At 41.1% G+C, this 21,842-nt stretch overlaps 1 protein-coding gene across 1 annotated transcript in view; it reads right to left on the bottom strand.

Moving 5' to 3' along the window:
* Window positions 1–21,842, bottom strand: part of LOC136877934 (arylsulfatase B) — a 289,271-nt gene that overhangs the window by 209,189 nt on the left and 58,240 nt on the right. Inside the window, exon 2 of the mRNA XM_068228776.1 lies at window positions 2,307–2,466. Coding sequence (XP_068084877.1) covers window positions 2,307–2,466 — 160 coding nt within the window. The remainder of the gene's footprint in view (window positions 1–2,306; window positions 2,467–21,842) is intronic.

Consider the following 21,842-nt stretch of genomic DNA (forward strand, 5'->3'; position numbering starts at 1 on the left):
TATTTTGTGTGCACACAAAGTGTCCAGATCGTGTAATTCGCATACACTTCGGTCAGAAAACCACTCTATTACGAATCGGTATACTGTTTGACACATTTATCTGCATAATGACTGTAGTTGAGCATAACTCGTAATTACCGAACAAGTGGCCGCGCGGCTTGGGTCACGTAGCTATCAGCTTGCATTCGGGAGATAGTGGGTTCGAACCCCACTGTCAGTAGCCGTGAAGATGGTTTTCCATGGTTTCCCCATTTTCACACAAGAAAAATGCTGGGATTGTACCTAAATTAAGGCTACACCGGGCGAGTTGGTCATGCAGTTAGGAGCGCGCGGCTGTGAGCTCACATACGGGAGATAGTGGGTTCGAACCCTACTGTCGGCAGGCAGCCCTGAAGACGGTTTTCCATGGTTTCCCCATTCTCACACCAGGCAAATGGTGGAGCTGTGCCTTAATTAAGGCCACCCGCGCTTCCTTCCCATTCCTAGGCCTTTCCTGTCCCCTCGTCGCCGTAGGACCTATCTGTGCCGGGCGAGTTGGCCGTGCGGTTAGAGTCGCGCAGCTGTGAGCTTGCATCCTGGAGATAGTGGGTTCGAATCCCACTGTCGGCAGCCCTGAAGATGGTTTTCCGTGGTTTTCCATTTTCACACCAGGCAAATGCTGGTGCTGTACCTTAATTAAGGCCATGGGCGCTTCTTTCCCACTCCTAGGCCTTTCCTGTCCCCTTGTCGCCGTAAGACCTATCTGTGTCGGTGCGACATAAAGCAAAGTAAGTTATACATTCTTTAAACTCGTAATTAGTAAAGCCCAGAGTTGTAGGGAGTAATGATAGTGGCACGTTGGTGCCCCTTATCTGGAAACCCTTGTTCAAATTTCCAGTTAATTCAGGAGTTTTTACCTGGACCTGAGGAATCGTTGAAAGTCCACTCAGCCTACGTTATCACAAGTGGTGCGACGCCGGCTCCGGTCTAGAACACCAAGAATAAGTGTCGAGAGCACTGGAGTATGCTACATGATGCAGAAATGGACGCATATTTTAAACATGAAGCACGTTAACAAATAGGCTGCCCATATAGAGAAAGACGTGAAACTGAGAGGCTTGCCTTACCGGCTGAAGCTTTAATCTGAACGAAAATTTTCATAGTTAATTTTTTTCTGTAACGTTCAAACAAGCCACAATTTTACTTAACTTTGTGTTTTATCCGTATGATAATATAATCTGTCTGAAAAATATTGAACCTTTATTAACTAAAATCGTAATAATTACAAAGATATAAAATTAACGTATTTCAATTGCCTTATGTCTCTGAACAGTGATTAAATAGACTCACATGATCACATTTGTCAGTGGACATAAAGCTTTGGTCTCAACAACCTTGAATCATACGAACACATAATGGAATAGGCATAAGTAAAATTCTAGGTCAGTATGAGAAGAAGGAGAGTCAGAAAGCTTGTTCCATTCTTTTTTCCTTTCCATCATCTGTATTATATTACAAGGTACGGTTCCGATAATTGTAAAATTCACCGAGTGATCTGTACTCCTGTTGTTCAGTCACATCTTACGATGATGTTATTCTATGCTGGCAGTAAATTGAATTAATTTAAGTAATGCCTTTTCTTTCCGTTCATTTTATCTGGGCTACTGTATCTGTCCCAATTCAGTCAAGAACTGCTGTATTGTTAGGCCTACAGTAGTATTTTTCAGCTGAATAAATAATGTTCAAGTAATCTAGTCCAAATACCAGCTACACCTCAAATTGGAAGAGTTACGTTTAGCATTTTACCCTATGGGTAGGGGTGTTGGAATACATCCGCGGTATTCCCTGCCTGTAATGAGAGGCAACTGAAAGAGATACCTTCATGGCTCTCAACTTGGGACATGAGTTGACGACACAGGGCCACTACCAAGTTTAGCATTGTTTCCACTTACTTGTGCTAGTCTCATTACATCTGTCTTTACTATCGGACCTTCTTTGATAAACACTTGTTCTCTTCTGATCCCGACGGGATTTGGTTTGTGAGATCTAGTGAGTCTCATATTCACGTCGCTCTTCATCTTTTCTCTGATTGGTATTAGGGGGGAACAGTTGCCTACTTGCACTTCTCCATAAGACAATAATCACAACCATCGCCAATTCTTCCTTTAATTACTGCTAATGTGATTTGTGTTGCATGCGTGAACTTGGTCCAGTTGTACAGTGGTAAGTCCTTTCTGACGCCGACGTCTTGTGGAAGGGTGTGTACTGTTAATAATAATGCCTCACAGAAGAGTCTTACTTAAGGTGAATGGTCAAAACAAACTTACCATTGTGCAGTGGGTACTTTCCGGTGAGAAGGGCAGCACGGGAGGGTGAACAAAGAGGTTGCGCGTAGTGGCTGTTGAGAATGACTCCACTGTAGGCCAGAGCGTCAATGTTAGGGGTGGGGATCTGATCAGAGCCGTGAAAACTGACATCGTTCCAGCCCTGAAACAGTACAATATACACAGGTTTTGGGCGAGAAGAGTATAAATATATTTTCTGCTGGTTATTAGTAGGGCCCTGAATACGCATGACACAATGACCTATTTCAAAGAAAAAGTTAAAATATTTTATGTTTGTAGCTCAGGTAGTATTTAATCATAAAGGCTTAAAGATTTGCTAACATAGCTTACAATATTTTCCAGTGTAGAAACGTTCCCTTCTTGTACGTAGAATGTTTTCATAACTATCTGAAGCTGCAATGCAGTGATGTACTTAGAAGGATTTCTTGCACATTATAAATGCAGAATACGTCCTGAAGCCGCAGTGAAATAATGTGTACATACTGTACAATGCAGTGATTTGCAGTGCTTATAAATGCTTTTTATTGAGTGAGTTTGCTGTGTCGTTAGCGGCGCGCCGTTGTGAGCTTGCATTCGGGGAATATTGGATTCGAACCCAACTGTCAGCAGCCCTAAAGGTGGTTTTCCGTGGTTTCCCATTTTAACATCAGTAAACTTCTGAGGTTGTACCGTAAGAAAGGCCACGGCCACATCCTTCCAGTTTCCAGGCTTTTCTTATCCCATCGTCGCTATAAGAATTCTCTGTGCCGGTACGACGCAAAGCAACTTGTAAAAGAGAAGCTTCTTACACATTACGCATGCATACTGGGTGAAGCATCGTATGGCGGGTGGTACATGCCAGGGGGTAAACGAAGCTACTACCTACCCCAGAAACATCGCACTGTACTTCAACCTGTTCCCTCGGACAAAACCATTCTCTAGTTCTTTTGAAATTGGGAGAGGTGGCCGTGCGGTTAGGAGCGCGCAGCTGTGAGCTTGCATTCGGGAAATAGTGGGTTCGAATCTCACTGTCGGCAGCCCTAAAGATGGTTTTCCGTGGTTTCCCATTTTCACACCAGGCAAATGCTGGGGCTGTACCTTAATTAAGGTCACGGCCACTTCCTTCCAACTCCTAGCCCTTTCCTATCCCATCCTCGCCATAAGACCTGACTGTTTCGGTGCGACGTAAAACCACTAGCAACAAAATTCTTTTTAACGAAATCATATTTTACGACCTGCAGACATTCATCCTTATCTTTCGTAAAGTTATTTGTGCATATCTCCCAAACACCCTGAAAAATCCTATTTTTAAGCAGTTAATTCAAATCTCCATCACAACAGAGACACCATTACAGTCATGACGAAGAAAATTCAACCTGTGTACTACCATTGGCAACAGTGAATTTTGACAGGCATGCAAAGTGTGGCATGAAACGCAGTTGCATTCTTTCTATTCCCTTCTTAACAGCGATAGTAAGGTACCGAGGGGCAAATTCGAAGGCATCCTATCGCTACCGCCTTGATGAGGAGCTGGTGGAGGTGTCAGTCAGTCAGGTATAACTCACCCACCTACCTAAAAAGATAGTTAACTGCCAGATTCTGTTCGCAACTTACTCGTACCAGGCTCCCCAGTTTCATCTTTCCTATGTGGGCCCCCTTCACCAGCAATTGTTCTCTTCCGACCACGACGTACCGTACTATGTTTGCGAGTGCTGGGGAGTCTTTCATTTTCACGCCCTCTGTGGCCCTCCCTTTTCTCTAGCTTAATTCTTCGAAGGTTCAGATCTCTTCCGTTTTCCTTTCTATTTAGTGTTAAGAGAAAGTGGTTGTCCAGTTGTACTTCTATTTAAAATATTAATCACCACCACAACCACCACCTCCACTACCGTTCATCTTGCACATTTGACTCATAATTCGTAGGTTCATTGGCGGATCTTCGTATTTGCAGTATGTGCAGTATTTGATAAAATTATATATACTCTTCTTTCTGTCTGTACGTTTTTATTGACTTGATAGAAAATGAAAATCTACAACCTGTTTCCAGTCATTCGACCAGGACAGGAGTGAAATGAATGAAGCGGCGAGTATTGGAACTGTGCCGGCTGCCGAAGCCTGTCGCACTCCTCTGGAGCAATGATTAATGAATGACAGGTGAAATGAAATTATAACGGAGAGTGTTGCTGGAATGAAAGATGACAGGGAAACCCGGAGTACCCGGAGAAAAACCTGTCCCACCTCCGCTTTGTCCAGCACAAATCTCACATGGAGTGACCGGGATTTGAACCACGAAACCCTGCGGTGAGAGGCCGGCGCGCTGGAGCTATAGAGCCAAGCTTTGCACTCGGGAAACGAGTGGGTTCGAACACAGTAGTCGACTGTCCTGACAATGGTTTTCTGTAGTTTCCCATTTTCACTTCCAGTCAAGAGTCGAGAGAGCTCCTATTCATAGGCCACATCCGATGCCTACCCCCTCCTTCCTAGTTTCCTTCACTATCATTCATTTATTAGTTCATTAGCTCCGAGGTTCGGTACCCGGCAGTAAGAACATGTCATACATTTCAACCTCGACACTAAGTGAGATAGAGTGGTTAGCTTAATTTTCCGGTCGTCTATGCCTTCATGAATTGACTTGGTACTCATTTCTGGTGTAACAAACGTCATGTCAGCTGCATGAATCCTCTTCTCATCTTTTGTTCCTCATGTTCTAAGTCTCACTGCCATAGCTCACACTTAGCATTAATAAGTACGGTAGACAGGTAGGAGATTTGGTGGTGCATATATGATGTCTAAGAAGCACTGAGGGCCAGGAAATTGACTTTGCGAGTCTAGTGGAAAAAGAAAAGCGGCGCCCGTACTGAGATCTTAGATAGGAATATAACATTGCCAAGATGTGCGCTGTAGTCGCTAGAGTAAAGAAAGATGCCCAGTAGCAGGCATTTGTCAACATAAAAATGACCGAGGAGGCAAATTATCTCTATAAGGTCGCTGCTCAGAGAGAAAGGCAGAATAAGGGCACTGTTGTTAAGAGATATATCCAAGAAAACTGGGGAAATCTGCCATTAACGACCGATGGCAGGAATATGTCAACGAATAGGCTGGATGAAGAGTTTTCAAGAGAATAAGCAGTCATACAGGTTCTAGTCCAGGGACATGTGTTTGAAGTCACTTCTATGGACATTCAATAGGCAATTTCACAAACGAAATGTGGCAAGACAGTTGAACCTTACAAAATTCCTTCTGATCTATGGAAAGTCTTGGGAGCAGAAAGATGAAATTGGTTAGGTTCTCTGTTAAAGTAAATTATTTTTGGTGCCCATATGCCGGGTCATTTTCGTGAAAGTTTATTTGTACCCATTCACAAGGAAAACGGTGATGCCATAATCTACGGAAATTATCGAGATTTTAAAAGTAATAATTTCGTATGGCTATTTCTAGCTGGGTGCAGCCCTTATAATGCAGACCCTCCGATGAGGAGGATAGTGTTATGTGCGATGTGTGAGTTTCAGGGATGTTGGGGACAGCACAATTACCCAGTCCCCGAGCCAAGGGAATTAACAATTTAAGGTTAAAATCTCCGACTCGGTCGGGAATGGAACCTGGACCTCAATGGAACCTCAATGGAACCTCAATGGAACCATTTAGCCATGGAGCCGGACGGGATTTAAAAAGAAATGTGGGAACGTGTCCTTGCCAGATAACTTGGCATATTGTAACACTAATGCGTTCGAACTGTGAAATATCCAGTTTGGTTTGGGTTTCTCGGATGAAGACCTGAGTTTTTCAACAATTTGCTATATGTCGTACCGACACATATAGGTCTTATGGCGACGATGGAAGAGGAAAGGACTAGGAGTGGAAAGGAAGCGGCCATAGCCTTAACCAAGGTACAACCCCTCCCCTGCCCCCATGGCACTACAGCCCTTGAAGGGCCTTGGCCTACCAAGCGACCGCTGCTCAGCCCGGAGGCCTGCAGATTACGAGGTGTCGTGTGGTCAGCACGACGAATCCTCTCGGCCGTTATTCTTGGCTTTCTAGACCGGGGTCGCTATCTCACCGTCAGATAGCTCCTCAATTCTAATCACGTAGGCTGAGTGGACCTCGAACCAGCCCTCAGGTCAGGTAAAAATCCCTGCCCTGGCGGGGAATCGAACCCGGGGCCTCCGGGTAAGAGGCAGGCACGCTACTCCTACACCACGGGGTAATTAAAGTACATCCCCAGCATTTTCTTGGTGTGAAAATCGGGAAACTACGGAAAAACCAGCTTGAGGGCTGCCGACAGTGGGGTTCGAACCCACTATCTCCCGGATGCAAGCTCACAGCTGTGCCCCCCAACCGCACGGCTAACTCGCCCGGTAAGTTTTTTAATGGGTGTTGAAAAGATGTTACTTTTCATATAAGGCAGGAAGTATTTATTGGGACCAACAACAGTCCTGTTCTCACTTGCAGAATGTGCAGAAGAAGTTATGCAATGAGGTGACGAGGGAAGTGTTTGAACTAGGAAAATTTAATTTTATATACAGTACTTTATTCAACTTATACCACTTCACTTGATTCATGTCCGCCTCCATAGTGTAACAGTGAGTGTTATTAGCTGCCGTCCTCGGGGGCCCGGTGTGATTCTCGGTACTACCAGTAATTTAAGAGTGGCAGGAGAGCTGGTGTGTGGTTGAAATGGTGCATGTATCTCACCTCCATTGGGGATGTGCCAAAAAAGAGCTGCGCCACCCCGGGATGATGACACGAGTTTACTTTTCAATAGATTAATGTATCTGAAGATTGAATTCCCGTCTGGTCACTTCATTTTTTATACGAGGACTGCTTAAAAATTAAGTTTCAAATCTGTCTCTTTCACCTCTTACAGATGATCATGGGCTGTAGCAATACTCCAAGTTACTTCTATTTTCCCACCTGATCACTTCATTCTTACGTCTGAGGATTGTTTACAATGGTTTAATTTGTTTAATATGTGTCGAAATGAGACACTTTGATGCGTAAATAATCAAACGCTTTCTCTTATCATTTTTAAATCAGCCCACAGGTGCGAAATTTCACCAAACGTTTGTGTTTTCGATAAAATATCATGTACTCACGGCCATCTCCTTTTCTAAGTTCTTCTTCTCGCTACTAGACGTGTATCTGCTGTATAAAGCACCATTGCGTGAGACATGTAAACTAGGCCGAATACGCAAAGCATAGCGTACACACGATTTAGGATAACAGACCTCACACAGATTCGTCCAAACTTGTAGTTCGAAGGAATCCACTTCCATGGGACGACCACCCTTAAGGGAACTCCTATCCTCAAGAATCTTCAAGAGAAGCAATTTCGCTGGTGTGATCGTGTAATAAGATGAGACGAATCTCATATCGTACATCGCTCCTTGAACATGGAGGAACAGAGCAGATGAAGAGCAAGACCAAAGTCTACTTATAGAAGATCTACTTAGTTTAGTGTCAGTAGTGTCCGAGGACATGTTCAGCTCGCCTGGTGCAGTTCTTTCTATGTGACTCCCATAGGCAACCTGCAGATCTAGTGTCGGCACATAGCCTACTCCTGTCGAATAACACCAGTGGGTCTGCCAAAGGCTCAACGTCTCCATATGACGGACGAATCACTATCAACAGTGTCATATGACCTCACTCCATATGAACAGCGTGGAGAGGTTTGGAAGTAAATCTAGACTTTAAGGAAGCAATGTAGTGATTTAGAAACTATACCACCACCTCTCCTAGAGTAGATTTTCCAGCACCAAGAAAATCTGAGAGTGACTAATTGAAAGCCACAGACACGGCTGGGAAAGAAGAAACAAGGTAGACAGCTTTGAAGAGATGGTTCACTTGTTATAATTCTTAGAAGCAATAATCACCACCACTGTAGATAATTTTCTTGATTCGGTATAAATGAGCCCATCGTTTCATCTTCTTCTTTTTCCTGGTCTTTCTCCCAATTTGTTGGGATCTGCATTTGATGTGGATTTGGCCTAACTTTATGACCGGATGTCTTCTCTAACTCCAAACGTAAATGGAGGGACGTATTCAGTGTAGTATGTTTCTCTGGTGGTTGTTAGAATGGTGTGCTGTATATAAATGAAATGTATTATGACTATCGCAAACATCAGTTCCAAGCTAAAGGAATTAACCATACGCAGTGAAGATTTGCAGCCCGGGTAGGAATCGAACCCGAGGTCCTCTGACCGAAGGGCACTGCGCTGAACTTTCAGTCAAGGGAATGGATAAAAGATGAGATAATTTGTGCAGTATTATTTTAATCTCTTACGGGAGATAAATACTTTCCTTGACCTGTCCCCTACACTCGGCACCAGGATTTATTTCATTGTTTTTCGTGCAGTGCTCTAGGGCGGAATGTTCTTTACTGTCTGGTTGTTGCCACGGCCATCTCTGAGTCAAGGACACGAGAATCACGTGAAATTACCTTCAGATAAAAATTCTTGGCCCGCTTGTGTATAAATGGATTGATTTTTCGTGAGTGAACAATATATCTGATGACTCACGGAGTTATACTCTCATGTTAAGCAATCCTGTGTTCTTGCCTGAGGTGTAAACAGGCGCATGCCAATTTTTGCAGCGGCATGAAGAAATGGGCTGACTGTAGCGGCGAACTATGCCTAGCATGCCCTGAGACTATAACGACAGATCTGGCTTAATGGGCTCTGAAGTTCAAACAACTTGTGTGTATCCTAGACTTCCGATTCGAAGCTCGTTGAAGTTTCTTGAAATGTTTCTGTGTTACCAGTGCTGTCTTACTGGGTTGAAAGCTGGAAGCTGAAGGATTCGTCAATGAACCGGCTTTTGAAATATGGATGTGTCGCAGAAGATCTCATGGACAGACCAGGTTACACGCGAGGATTTACTCCGTTGAGATGGAAATCATGCTAAGGTTTAACCCTAAAAAAACTCTACTTCGATCAAATCTTCCGAAAAGACAAATGGAGGCTAATGGAACTGGCTGCTGAATGATATGGCAACCCTGATACGAGAACGCCAACCTTTGGTGAGAAAAAAAAAATGGAAGAAAATAATGCAGTAGCAGTAGTATAATAACAATAAAACTAAGAAGAAGAAGAAAATAGAGCTGTGCGATGTTTTTAATCGCAGCTGTGGTGTGGAGGAGGCCATTGATATGGCGAAGCATTCTTCTAGGAATTAAATAAAGAGGGAAACTACAATATTGAGGAAAAAGGATCCTCCATGGCTAAAAGAGACAATCCGAATAGGTAATGTCTGCTTGAAGGTTCAGAGGGCAGACTCCTCACTCAGACCGAGTATTATAGGCTGATAACGCTCTCATTATGTATTGTATTAGCAACACTGTACTAGTACTGTGGTATGGTTATTGTGCTGGCCTTCGGTCTAAGTGATCTCAGGTTCGATTCCCGGCCGGGTCATGGAGTTTAATCTTAATTTGGTTTATTCCGTTATATTGGGGCTTGGTATGTTTGCATTATGAACATCCTCACAGACACACAGGTTACCCATGGGAGTCAATTAAAAGACTCGTACCAGGTCTCTCCAGAGACCATACGCCATTATTATCACTGTGCTCTACGATAGAGTGGACACTAATTATAGCAATAGAAAGACTGGGAGTAAATAATTTCAGTTCCAATTTTTGAAAGGTGGAAACGCATTGCTAATTGAATGTAAAGAAAATGGACTAAAGTATTTCAGAATATTTAATGGAAGTGTTGGAGGAAATATCATGAATTAATGACCTGCAGCATGGCTTTCAGAAATTGATTCACCTGTGATAACTAATTGTGGTTGCTCTTTCAGAACATTAGCGAGTCACTAGACAGAGTTGTGAAAATTGAAGCTACTGTAAGTGACTTTTCTAAAGCTGTCATTGTAGTACCACATGAAACTGGCGGAAAGGAAGACTGATGAAAGGATGTTTCAGTGGATTGGAATTACTTTTTGACAGACCGCACGCAAATAATAGAAATTGTAAGTAACGTAAATACTCTGATGAAATTGCTATGACGTTGGGAGTCATACAGATTGGTGTTATTGGGCCACTTCTACGTTTGGAATTCATCAACATTGTAAAAAATGCGTGAAAATTTTTTACACATAGTTACTGCTAAACCACGCAGGTTGTCGGCAATTTTCCTCCTATCTGAGCTGTAGGCTTAATCGCAATTGTCACAATCAGGATGGATTCTATGGAATTAGTTGGAATGACATAAAATATTATAAATTCAATTTAGAGTAGGTTATGTCTGATATTTTCCTAAATAAAGCCTTCCATTTCAAGTTAACACAAGTGTAATATATTTACCGAGCTTCGTGGAGATGTGCTGAATTGATTTCATGTGATACTGAAAAGCAAACCAACTTGCCAGGTTGAGTAGAACAACTGGATGAGCACTGGCCTCCCGAGCTCAATATGGCAAATTCGATCCTGGCTTAGCTCAGTGGCATTTGAAGATACTCAGATACGCCAACCTCGGGTCGGAAGGTAAAATGACTCGTTAGGCACAAAACTCCTGTACCTCGACGTCCCCAAAACGCGTAAAATTAGTTAGCGGTACGTAAAACCAATAGCATTATTTATTTATTTATTTATTTATTTATTTATTTATTTATTTATTTATTTATTTATTTATTTATTTATTTATTTATTTATTTATTTATTTATTTATTAAAAGAGTTTACTAAAACAGCGTTGGCAAATCCGTCCGTCCTTTCTACTGGACTGACTTGCTTCATTTCTGTTTCAATCTCTCCGGAATTACCTGCCGGTGAATCATGAGAGATTGATAGGTCTCTCAAGTTCAGCCAACTCCGAGTAATCATAAAATAAAGTCATTAAATTATCATTCCATTTATTGCAGGTGAAAGTATACCATACCCAAAATACAATATGTACTTAGCAGGTTGCTAAGCGACTAACACTTCCATTAACATTCTGATTATGTGGTTTTCGTCGTTAGTGATGTCATTGCATGCAGCCATGTTTCATTACTACCTGTCAAGCCAAAAAGTATACACTTCCTCTGATCACGGAGAATACTATTCCTTGCTAGATACTCTTTGTTTCTCTAACCTTTCGTAGCTTCCAAATATATTCAACAGATGGCAGAACGTTCTTAATAACTTACTCATACTGTTAAGAGAAAAATGTCTATGTACAAACAGACGGGAAGGCATAATGCAAACTGCAATATATCAGACCGTAATACAGAATCCAACATGGCGATTGTCTTGGACCATTGCCCTCGGCGTAGATTTGTAGTCTGCTGTGAAGCAAGAGTAAAGAAACGGACGTAAGTTCTAGATAAAATTATTAACGCTGATAATGTTCATAATTTCCGAACATAAGAACTATTATATTCAACACTAACTGCGTTTAAAAAGTACAAAACCACGAAATGATATTATTTATCGTTTAAAAATATGTAAATCACGAACACATATTCACTGTTGATAAACTTAACCATAATAGGTATTATCTTCATAAATTCTGCAAATTGGACCAGCCGTTCACCCCTTTCATTCCTGCCATACTTTCCAACGACGGTATCGCCTTCTTTATATTTGCCAACCTCGGCATTAAAATCACCGATTATCAGTCTGAAGGGGCAATTCTTCCCTTTATCAATTGTCTTAATTAAATACTCGTAGAAAGATACAATCTCATCATCAGGATGGCTTGATGTAGGAGCATAAACTTGAATAATTTGGATATTGTACCTTTCAGATAGTCTCAGAACTAAACAAGCTATTCTACTCGAAGCTCCTTCAAGTGATGACACACTATCGATTATGCTTTTGTTGATCAAAAACCCAACTCCGTTAAGTTTTGCATCTGTCTCTCCAAAATAATAAAATAAATGTCCACGATTTAGATGCAAACAGTTTTCTCCTTTGCGACGCACCTCACTTAAGCCGACAATACTCCAATTAATGTTGTTTAAGTCTTTCTCTAATTCCTCTAGTCTTTCATTCCCCAATATTGACCGACAGTTAAAAGTGCATACTAGAAGGGAGTGGTTCTAGGCACTGCTGAATATGGGGTTGTGGGACAACAAGGAATACCCCAACCGGAGAACCGATTGTGGGGCTACTTTACCACCGGATCTCTGGGACAAGGACATCCGTAAAATCGCCGGAGATAATTCGCAAACATCGCTCAAGATCGCTGAAAGTGGAGGCAACTCCTAAATACTTACCTAAGTTTCAGACTTCAAGAGGCCACATCAGTTGTTGATAGAACTGGCTGATTGTGATTGTGATTGTGAATAGGTATTATGTTAGATCCTGTATTGACTTGTCTGAATCTATTAAAGAAACTATTTAATCACTGATGAAGGGAATGCTTTTTATCATTATAAGGTGTACTGACGAGGCGGACTGAAAATAAAACTAAATAGTTTCTTTAATAGAACACATATTCGACCCACGTAACCCCAAAAACAGCAAAACTGAAAATCATAAACGTTTACCAACATCTAGCATACCAGCGTAAAGTAGATTTAAAAGAAAAAAAGAAACAAAAACACCGACGCCAGTATCATGAAGTGCCATTATCAATTACTATATAGTACAGTAGCCAACTTTAAATGTACCTGTAATGATGCATTTTAAAAAATCAGTTTAATCGCAATGGCATCACTTGAGATTGAGGGAAAGGGAGTAATTAAGCTGACACTAAAGAAGATCATTTGCTGTCAAGTTTCAGTAATTCGCGCTCCTCTGCCTTTAAGCTTGGGAGTTCTCTGTTAGGCTTGCTATCTTCACATTTTTGGTCTGGAGGTCCTTTCATTGGAAAGACACCTACAGCATTTTTGTAATTGTTGATAAATTATTATGTTAAGACATAAATTACTTTCCAGACAATCAAAACAAAATTATATAAAATTAAAATTTAAATTAAACGCACAACTATAACTTTGAAGCTACAGAAGAGTTCGTAGAAATCTAGCGAGCGGCTGCGCCGTTTGGGTCACGTAGCTGTTAGTTTGGGGATAGTGAGCTCGAACCCCACTGTCGGCAGCTCTAAAGGTGGTTTTCCATGGTTATCTATTTTCACACCAGCCAGATTCTGGGCCGCTACCTCCGTTAAGGTCACGGGCACTTTCTTACCAATTCTAGCCCTTTCCCATCCCATCGTCGCCATAAGACTTATGTGTCGGTGTGATGTAAAACAAATTTTAAAAGAAATCGTAAATTATCAGTCAACGTCCCAATAAATAAATCTATAAAAAGTACTTCGCACTTAATTAAAAGGTATAAAAATCCTAAAAGTAAACTTTCAAAATAGTACCCGGGCAGCGCACAGATCAATTTTATATCTGATCTATTTATAACGAGTGTTGCGGAGCAACACGGGCTCTCTAGTGTACTTAAATTTATTTTCTACCACTGCGGATTGACTTAAGACAAAGAATGCCATCTTAGAAATAAAACTGTAAGAGGTCCGCTGTAATGTCACTTGTTTGGCCATATTTTGATATATTGATCCGTTTTAGGTAAACTCAAGACCGTATCAGTGGTTTTTAGATTTCGTGTTTGTTTGTCTGTTTGTTTCTTTCACCATTACGGATTAACGGCTGTATAGATCTCAACCGAACTTCGTATTTAGAGTCTAATCATCCATGAGCAGGTTTCCATATGTATATCATCTCAAAATCCCTGAATATACTGGAGGTTTAAAGCAAAACCAGAAGAGTTCTTTTTTCAATTTTCTCTTAGACTACTGATTATATCTCAACCAAACGTTTTAAATACAATCAATAGTGAAAGAGAAAATTAAAACACTCATCTGGTCTCTTTATAAACTCCAAGTCTGTTCTGTGATTTTTAAATGATATGCATATCGGAACCTGCTTCTGGATGAATAGACTCTAAATATGAAGTTTGGTTGAGATATAATCAGTAGTCTAAGAGATTAGTAGTGATTGATTGATTGATTGATTGATTGATTGATTGATTGATTGATTGATTGATTGATTGATTGATTGATTGATTGATTGATTGATTGATTGATTGATTGATTGATTGATTGATTGATTGATTGATTGATTATAATGACCGAAAGACATATAGTAGGCTCTTTTATCAAAAGGCCTCATCTCATACGTTAGAGAAGGACCTCTCAAATGCCCAAAATCTCACGCGTGAAAACTGCGGCGCAGAGTTCCCGTGCACAGTGCATCGGTCCCACTCGGCTCGGACCAACGCTTCGTCTCTGGGCTACTCGGCTAAGCTCGGCTAAGCTCGGCTCAATTCGGCTCAACTTGGCTCAGATTTGGAGCGCTACGGAGCAAGTGAGGAAGAGGGAGACAGGGGGAGCGAGCGAGACAGGCGTGGGGACAGAGAGAGACAGCGCTATTGCTCCAAATCGAGGTGTGGTGGTCTGCACTCTGGTCAATCAAGCGAAGTTGTCTTGCACCCTGAGAGGCCCTGCGTTAGAGAACTGATCATTTCATCCGTGGTAGTTTCTTAGGCCCTGAGTCAGTTTCTCCCTTTCTATGCACTGAATCCTACTCTTGTCGACTCCAAATTCTATACATATGGCTGTTGAAAACGATTCGCTAGATTCAAATATTAATCGTTATCAACTGAGTTTCGTTTATTGAAAGACATTTTTATAATCAAAATATTTTCCTAAAGGGAATTTTTTTCTATTTCTTGTAATTTTGTGCTGTAAAAATTGCGTAATTGTCGTACACTTGCATGAAGAGAATTAATTTAAATGTCAGTAGCTAAAATTGCAGGACTTCTGAATCTTGACATCAAAAGAGCAGGTTGAATCATTTCGCTGTGAGAGAAGATAGTAGGGGACATTTCGTGTTAGACAGCGTGTGATTCTTTCTGGGAGCATATCATATTATATCTGAAGAAACCTGAACACACGGAGTGTGAATGTCCTCTTGTTTACTCTCCTGTACTAGTAGTGTAACTTCCGCTGAGATCCTTAAGCGAACACGCATGGGAGACACAACGGCGCAGCAATTTCGCGAGCTAGATTGCACCTTTCAGATTACGGCAGAATCCCTCGGTACCCTGTTATGTAAGTGGTCGAGGAAATGATGCTATCACGAAGGTTATGAAGATATTCGTTAAACACAATAAACTGACGTAGATTATGCTCTTATTTTGGCATTTAATAATATTATAATGAGGATATTAACAAAAATAATCTCACGCTTTTCTGCACATGATATAATAAATAATTTGTGTAGAAGATCATCGCCCTCTCAATGATACCGTGTTACGTTGAAGGCTGTATATTCAGATAATGACTTTTCAGTGGCAACAACTTCTTCGTCCTTGCAGTTAAAGTAACGTGTGCTGTGTGTTACGATCATAGGGCCTCGAAATATTTGTAGTTATCTTCTTCTTGTTCTTCCTTCGTGGGGTGGCATTTATAAACTGTGTCACAAAAGTGGTCTTGGCCCCGTTTTACGGCCGTATGCTCTTCCTGACGCCAACCCTATATGAAGGGGTGTAATCACTATGGTGTGTTCCTGTGGTGATTGGTAGTGTGGTGTGTATACGATGAGGAGTATATCGGGAAAAATACAATCACTCATTCGCCAAGTCAGAAGAATTAAACAGACACTGTTAAAATCTCGGACCCGGCCGGGAATTGAAACAGGGGCCCTCTGAACCGAAGATATCGGAGCTGACTTTCAAGCCAAGGGTTCCGACGAACTAAGCCTAGTTCTGTGTCCACTAATTTATGGGGAAATGTCTACATTTTTAAATCTTCCTATCCACACCCCATTATAAATTCCTATTCTCTTTCGGTTTCTAAATCTCTTGGATGGAGAATAGAACACATTGACGGTATCCTTTGCTTATCGTGGATGGAGACTAAAGCAGGTGCTCAAATACGTCAGCCTGATGTCGGTAGGGAGTTTGGATATCCAGATGATTGGACAACAGCCGCATGGAACTCAAGAATAACAACCATTGAGTCCATCCTCACAACAAGTCTGAGTGTTCTAGGGATCTATTTCCGAAAATGGAGCCTACAGCCGAAAACGACCAAGACTGAAGTTTGTTCCTTCCATCTGAACAATCGCATGGCTAATACAGATCTCAGAGTGCATTTTGATAACGTTATTTTACCACACAAGTACCTTGGTGTTACTTCGGATAAAATTTTATTCTTAAAACTACATTTGCTGAAGACTGCTGCAAAGCTGGTATCACGTAAAAACATCACTCAGAAACTATGTGGTACAATATGCGGCTCAACTCTTCGCTTTTCGGCTGTTGGTCTCGTTCTGCTGCACCGCCCTCACATCAGGAAGACTGATGTTGAAATCAATAAAACAATGCCATAGATCTCCGGTACCATTAAGTGCACCTCTACTCAGTGGCTTTCAGTTCTGAGCTACATCCCTCCACCTCATCTCCACATGTGTGATGTTCTAGTCAAACAGTACCTCAAAATACTCCGAAAGCAACCAGCATCTTCCTAATCACCGGGCGAGTTGGCCGTGCGGTCAGGGGCGCGCAGCTGTGAGTTTGCATCCGGGAGATAGTAGGTTCAACCCCACTGTCGGCATCCCTAAAGATGGTTTTCCGTGGTTTCTCATGTTCACACCAGGCAAATGCTTGGGCTGTACCTTAATTAAGGCCACGGTCGCTTCCTTTCCACTCCTAGCCCTTTCCTATCCCATCCTCGCCATAAGACCTATCTGTGTCGGTACGACGTAAAGCAAGTTGACAAAATGAAAAATAAAAATTCTTCCTAATCATGCTGATATGTCTGACGCTTATATAACCAGATTTCGTTCAAGACAGCCCCATATGAAGCCAGCTGCGAGACTAGTCAGTAGGGCTCGGAAGTTCAGGAAAAGTCCTTTTCCTTTTCGAGTGTCCGAAGACGAGGCCCAACCTAAAATTTGTTCACTTTGGGTCATTGTAGGCCAGAAAATGGTGGGTTTCATTTGTCCTTTCTTGCCTTTTTCGATGTTTCTTGGCATTGCAATTGCACCTCCGTTTGACTACATTAGTACAGCTCATCATACTTTTTGCTATTTGCTTTACGCCCCACCGACACAGATAGGTCCTATGGTGGCGATGGGACAGGAAAGGCCTATGAGTGGGAAGGAAGCGGCCGTGGCCTTAATTAAGGTACAGCTACAGCATTTGCCTGGTGTGAAAATGGGAAATCACGGAAACCATCTTCAGGGCTGCCGACAGTGGGGTTCGAACCCACTATCTCCCGGATGCGGGCTCACAGCTGCGCGCTCCTAATCGCACGGCCAACTCGCCCGGTGGAATCATCAATTGTTCACCCATTATCTCTTAAACGTATTTTCTGTAGTACGAAAGAAAATTAAATTAAATGAAATGAAAAATGAAGCTAATGCTTAAAAAACAGGGGTATCAAATTATGTGCAAGTTAAGTGAAATACTGTAAGATGAACATTTTGATATGAGTTTTTTCTAAGAGGGAGATCTCACTTGCTTCAATTATACTATGAACCTTTAACATCCGATGATGATTTGGAGAGGCGCTTTTCGATGTTTTGCAACATGCTCTATGAAAACCGACGATCCTTTAATCCTAGGAGCCTGGATATGACTATTCTGATATACTGCAAAGCCAATTGAGATAAGGTTTGCGAATTACATTTTCTGTAATCATAGTGTGATTGCAGTTATACTAATTTCAATGTATTTCCCCAAGATGCTCACTGCGGGTTCGCTGAAATCATTCTACGTGGGAAAAAGCATTTCATTCTAAATTAAGCAACTACTTTTTTTAACAAACACGGAATTCCTTTTTTTTGAAATAACGTTAATCTAAAAATATACAATGTCTGAAAAAAAAATTTCACTTATATATGTTTGCAAAGATGAATACAACCAGAAAGTTGCATATTAAAACATTATTCCTTCCTTAAATGCATAATTAAAACTAAAATTATTAATGAATTTGGATCGCACTTTTACATCCTGCTATCAGCTCTTAGGTCCTTTTTTGATACCTTTAGGTATTTTTTCAGGATTTTAGGCAATCTATAGGTGTTCATTTTCCGAGCCCTGGTGATCAGTGAGAACTTTGATATAGTGCGACAATGGTCACAAGATTGGTAAAGTTCCGCTCCTCAGCAGTTTCAAGATATGACATCAGTCACCTCTAAATTTCCTAGATTTGACATATCTCGCAGGCTATTGACAAAACAAAATCGGATCAGGACCAACTCTGGAGTTTGTGCGGACTCTCTGTTTAAGTGGAACACGTTACCTTTCTTCGAAATGCGACTGTGGGGCCGATAGACAAGCAGTGACGTACATCTTTCAGGATTGTCCCATAAGAGCATATGAAGGAGATTTCAAGGATGTCACCTCTGTGATTTCTGTCAGTAGACTACATTTTGAACTTAGATTTTAGATTGTGATCAACTATTGTTTTGTTTCCTTTGCTTGCTATAGAATGTAAATGTGTAACGTGCAATTAATAATAATGTCGGTAGAAAACGATACTTAAATTAATTACAGAGGGACAAATTTCCGGAAACCCTATGTCCTGAAAACTATAAATAGTACTGGTGATACGTACAATCAATAAATGCATATTAAGTCTTTTTGATCTTCTCCTCAACACAAAATTACCATACGAATTAAAGCAAGATTTTAGTGCAACGTGAATGCGGATGTGGTAATTGTAGCCATTTTTACGTAGAATCCTATCTAGAGGGACATGATGTGTCATTTGAACTACAATCATCTTCGTAGGAAGTCAGTGGCAATACCATTTAGTCACCACCAGAGCCTTGTTGCTATCCAGATGGATGAAGACCAACTTCTAGTTCTCTACTATACTCTGTGCTTAGTCAAGGATATCTAGATTGTATAACAACGTCCATCGTTAGCTTTTTGTACATTAGATTTCTCATTCACATATAATATGGAATAATTACTCGCAAAAAATCTTCGAAGTCCGTATATATCAACAAAATAGCGTGTGCTCATTGCTGGCTATACCCCATGATTACTGTAAGGAAATAGTACGTTAACGAGTTGCGCCGTTTGCCAACATTCATCTCAAAATAAAAACATAGAAATGAAACTCGGCGTCCTTGTTAAATGTGCTTCCTTGTAGTCCACTAAGTAACCAATTAACTTAATGAATTAATTAATTAACAATACTTGAACAGCTGTTACGGATGCAAATCTTTTAAAGAATTTAAACTGAAAAAAAGAAAGAATGAATTAAATGTAAGAAACCTAAGAATTATAATATTCTTATTATTATTACTCATAGCCTTTTATTAATTACCTGAAGTCAGCACTTCGTATGTATTTAGGCCGGTTTTAGGGTCGGATACCTTTCCTGAAGCCAAACCATGAGTTGACTATCGCCTGTTTCTGTGCTGGTTTGTAGCGTGACGTGTTCTATTTAAATGAAGATGTGCATTAAGGCAAACACCCGGCCTCCGAAATGTAATAATTTCTCAATTAAAATCGATTTGGCCTGGAATCGAACCCGGGGCCCTCTGAACCGAAGGCTATTACGTTGATCATTAATCCTAGGAACCAGACTATTCAATAATGATAATAATATTATTACCTACTTTAACGTTCACCGACTATATTTCCGGTTTTCGGAGACACCGATGTGCCAGAATTTTGTCCTACAGGAATTATTTTGCGTGCTCGTAAATCTATAGTTACGAGACTAGCTTATTTGAGCACCTTCAAATATCATCGGAACTCGCCAATTTGGAATCAAAAGACCAAGGCTCTACCGCCTGAAAATGTAACAAATCTCTCCGGTACAGACTTGCTGACAGGTTTTCAGCTCAACACTTGTCTTCAGAGACCTAAATTACCAGCCATGGACATGTGGTCTCTTCTGAAAATTAAGAGTTTTTATAAGCACGACCAGTGCATGCAGTGATACAATAGCCTAATTTATTGATATTATTTCAATAATTATTATTTCATGCAACAGCGTGACTGAGGTGTAATATTTGTTACAAAATTACAATTCAAGAACCACATAGAAACGTATACAACCAAGGCTATGAAGTTACGAGGCATTCTCTACCGCTTCACAGAAATTTGTGAACCCACTGCACTTCGTCACTTCTTCCTCACGATCATACAATCTCTCTTGAACTACTGCTCTCGGATTTGGACAACAGCTTCCCGCTCCAATATGAACTAGTTGGACAGAGTGGTGTCTTTCTTTGCTGCAAGTTTTAGTTACAGAAAACCCAAGCACAGAAATCTGTTCTACGCAGCAAGTATTAAGGGAAATAAATGTCACCTCCGCACACCAAGCGACAGAAAGTATATTCGAGAGGGATGTAAATACTCTCTTAAGGATAAGCTGATGTAAAGTGGTTACACCGCCATCTTGACCCACAACAACTTGGCTACTGTACCATTACGTTACAGTCGAGGCGATCGTACGCACACAAAAATAGCGGACAAAATGGCGCGCGGCAGCTTCATGCAGCACAAACACATATGAAGTATCACCGAGGTGCAAATCAATCTCAGTTAGAAGGAGGAGAGCAGTGGCGTGCGGTGGTTTCGAAAAGTGGGTATGCTGTCCAAAATAGGACGTACTAATACAATTTAACGTACATCATTATATAAAATAATATAACCAAGCTCTAACCATATAAATTTAAGTGTAATTTCATGAAAATTGAAGGACTTCTAACGAGAGCAGGGGCTGCCTGGCCGAGGCTGTAAAGGCGTGCTCGGTTCGTCCGGAAGGACGTGGGTTCGAATCCCCGTCAGGAAGTCGTAAAATTGAAGAAGCGAGATTTCCACTTCCGGAGGTGCATATGGCCCTGAGGTTCACTCAGCCTACACCAAAAATGAGTACCAGGTTAATTCCTGGGGGGCAAAGGCTGCCGGGCGTAGAGCTAACCACTCTACCCTATCACGTGCCGAGGTTAACAATGGTGGAAGCCTTTACCTTCCACTCCTCCAACGGCCTTCGTGGCCTGTACGGAGGTGAATTTGCTTTGCTCTAACCAGAGCGTCCGGTATCAGGTCAAAGCCTTGGCTTTTCAGGAAACACAAAATAATTAGTGACATCACATCTGTAGATTTAAAAGATCAATATAATTTTTAAAGCTGCAATTAACTTATTGAAATATATAGAAATAGTTTATTTATTCCCAATGACAATGCATAATCAATAAGAAAAAGGAAGAAGAGCGTGTCATTGTTGCGTTTTTGTGTGAAAATGGTTATTTTATTCAGTTCCTACTTCAAAATTCATAGATCTATAGAAATCAAGTCTATTTCATGAATTACCTCTCACTGTTCTGTTAAAAACTCTTTGATTTCTTATGTATGTATCAGAAAACTCTCTGTCCTGTTACACTTTTCACCCTTCAGCCTCGAAGCCGACTTGAAATACCTCTGACACTGATGCAACAGCATCGTGCGTATTACAATGTACAAATAGGCCTACCTCAAAATTATTACTAACTTATTTGCTACGTTTTTTCAGGCGTTCTTCTATTGCTCACTGTATGCCCTACTACTAACAAAACAATGTAGTAAGTCCCTCCACAAGATGTT

Source organism: Anabrus simplex, chromosome 1, assembly GCF_040414725.1.
Source record: "Anabrus simplex isolate iqAnaSimp1 chromosome 1, ASM4041472v1, whole genome shotgun sequence".
Lineage (NCBI taxonomy): Eukaryota > Metazoa > Arthropoda > Insecta > Orthoptera > Tettigoniidae > Anabrus > Anabrus simplex.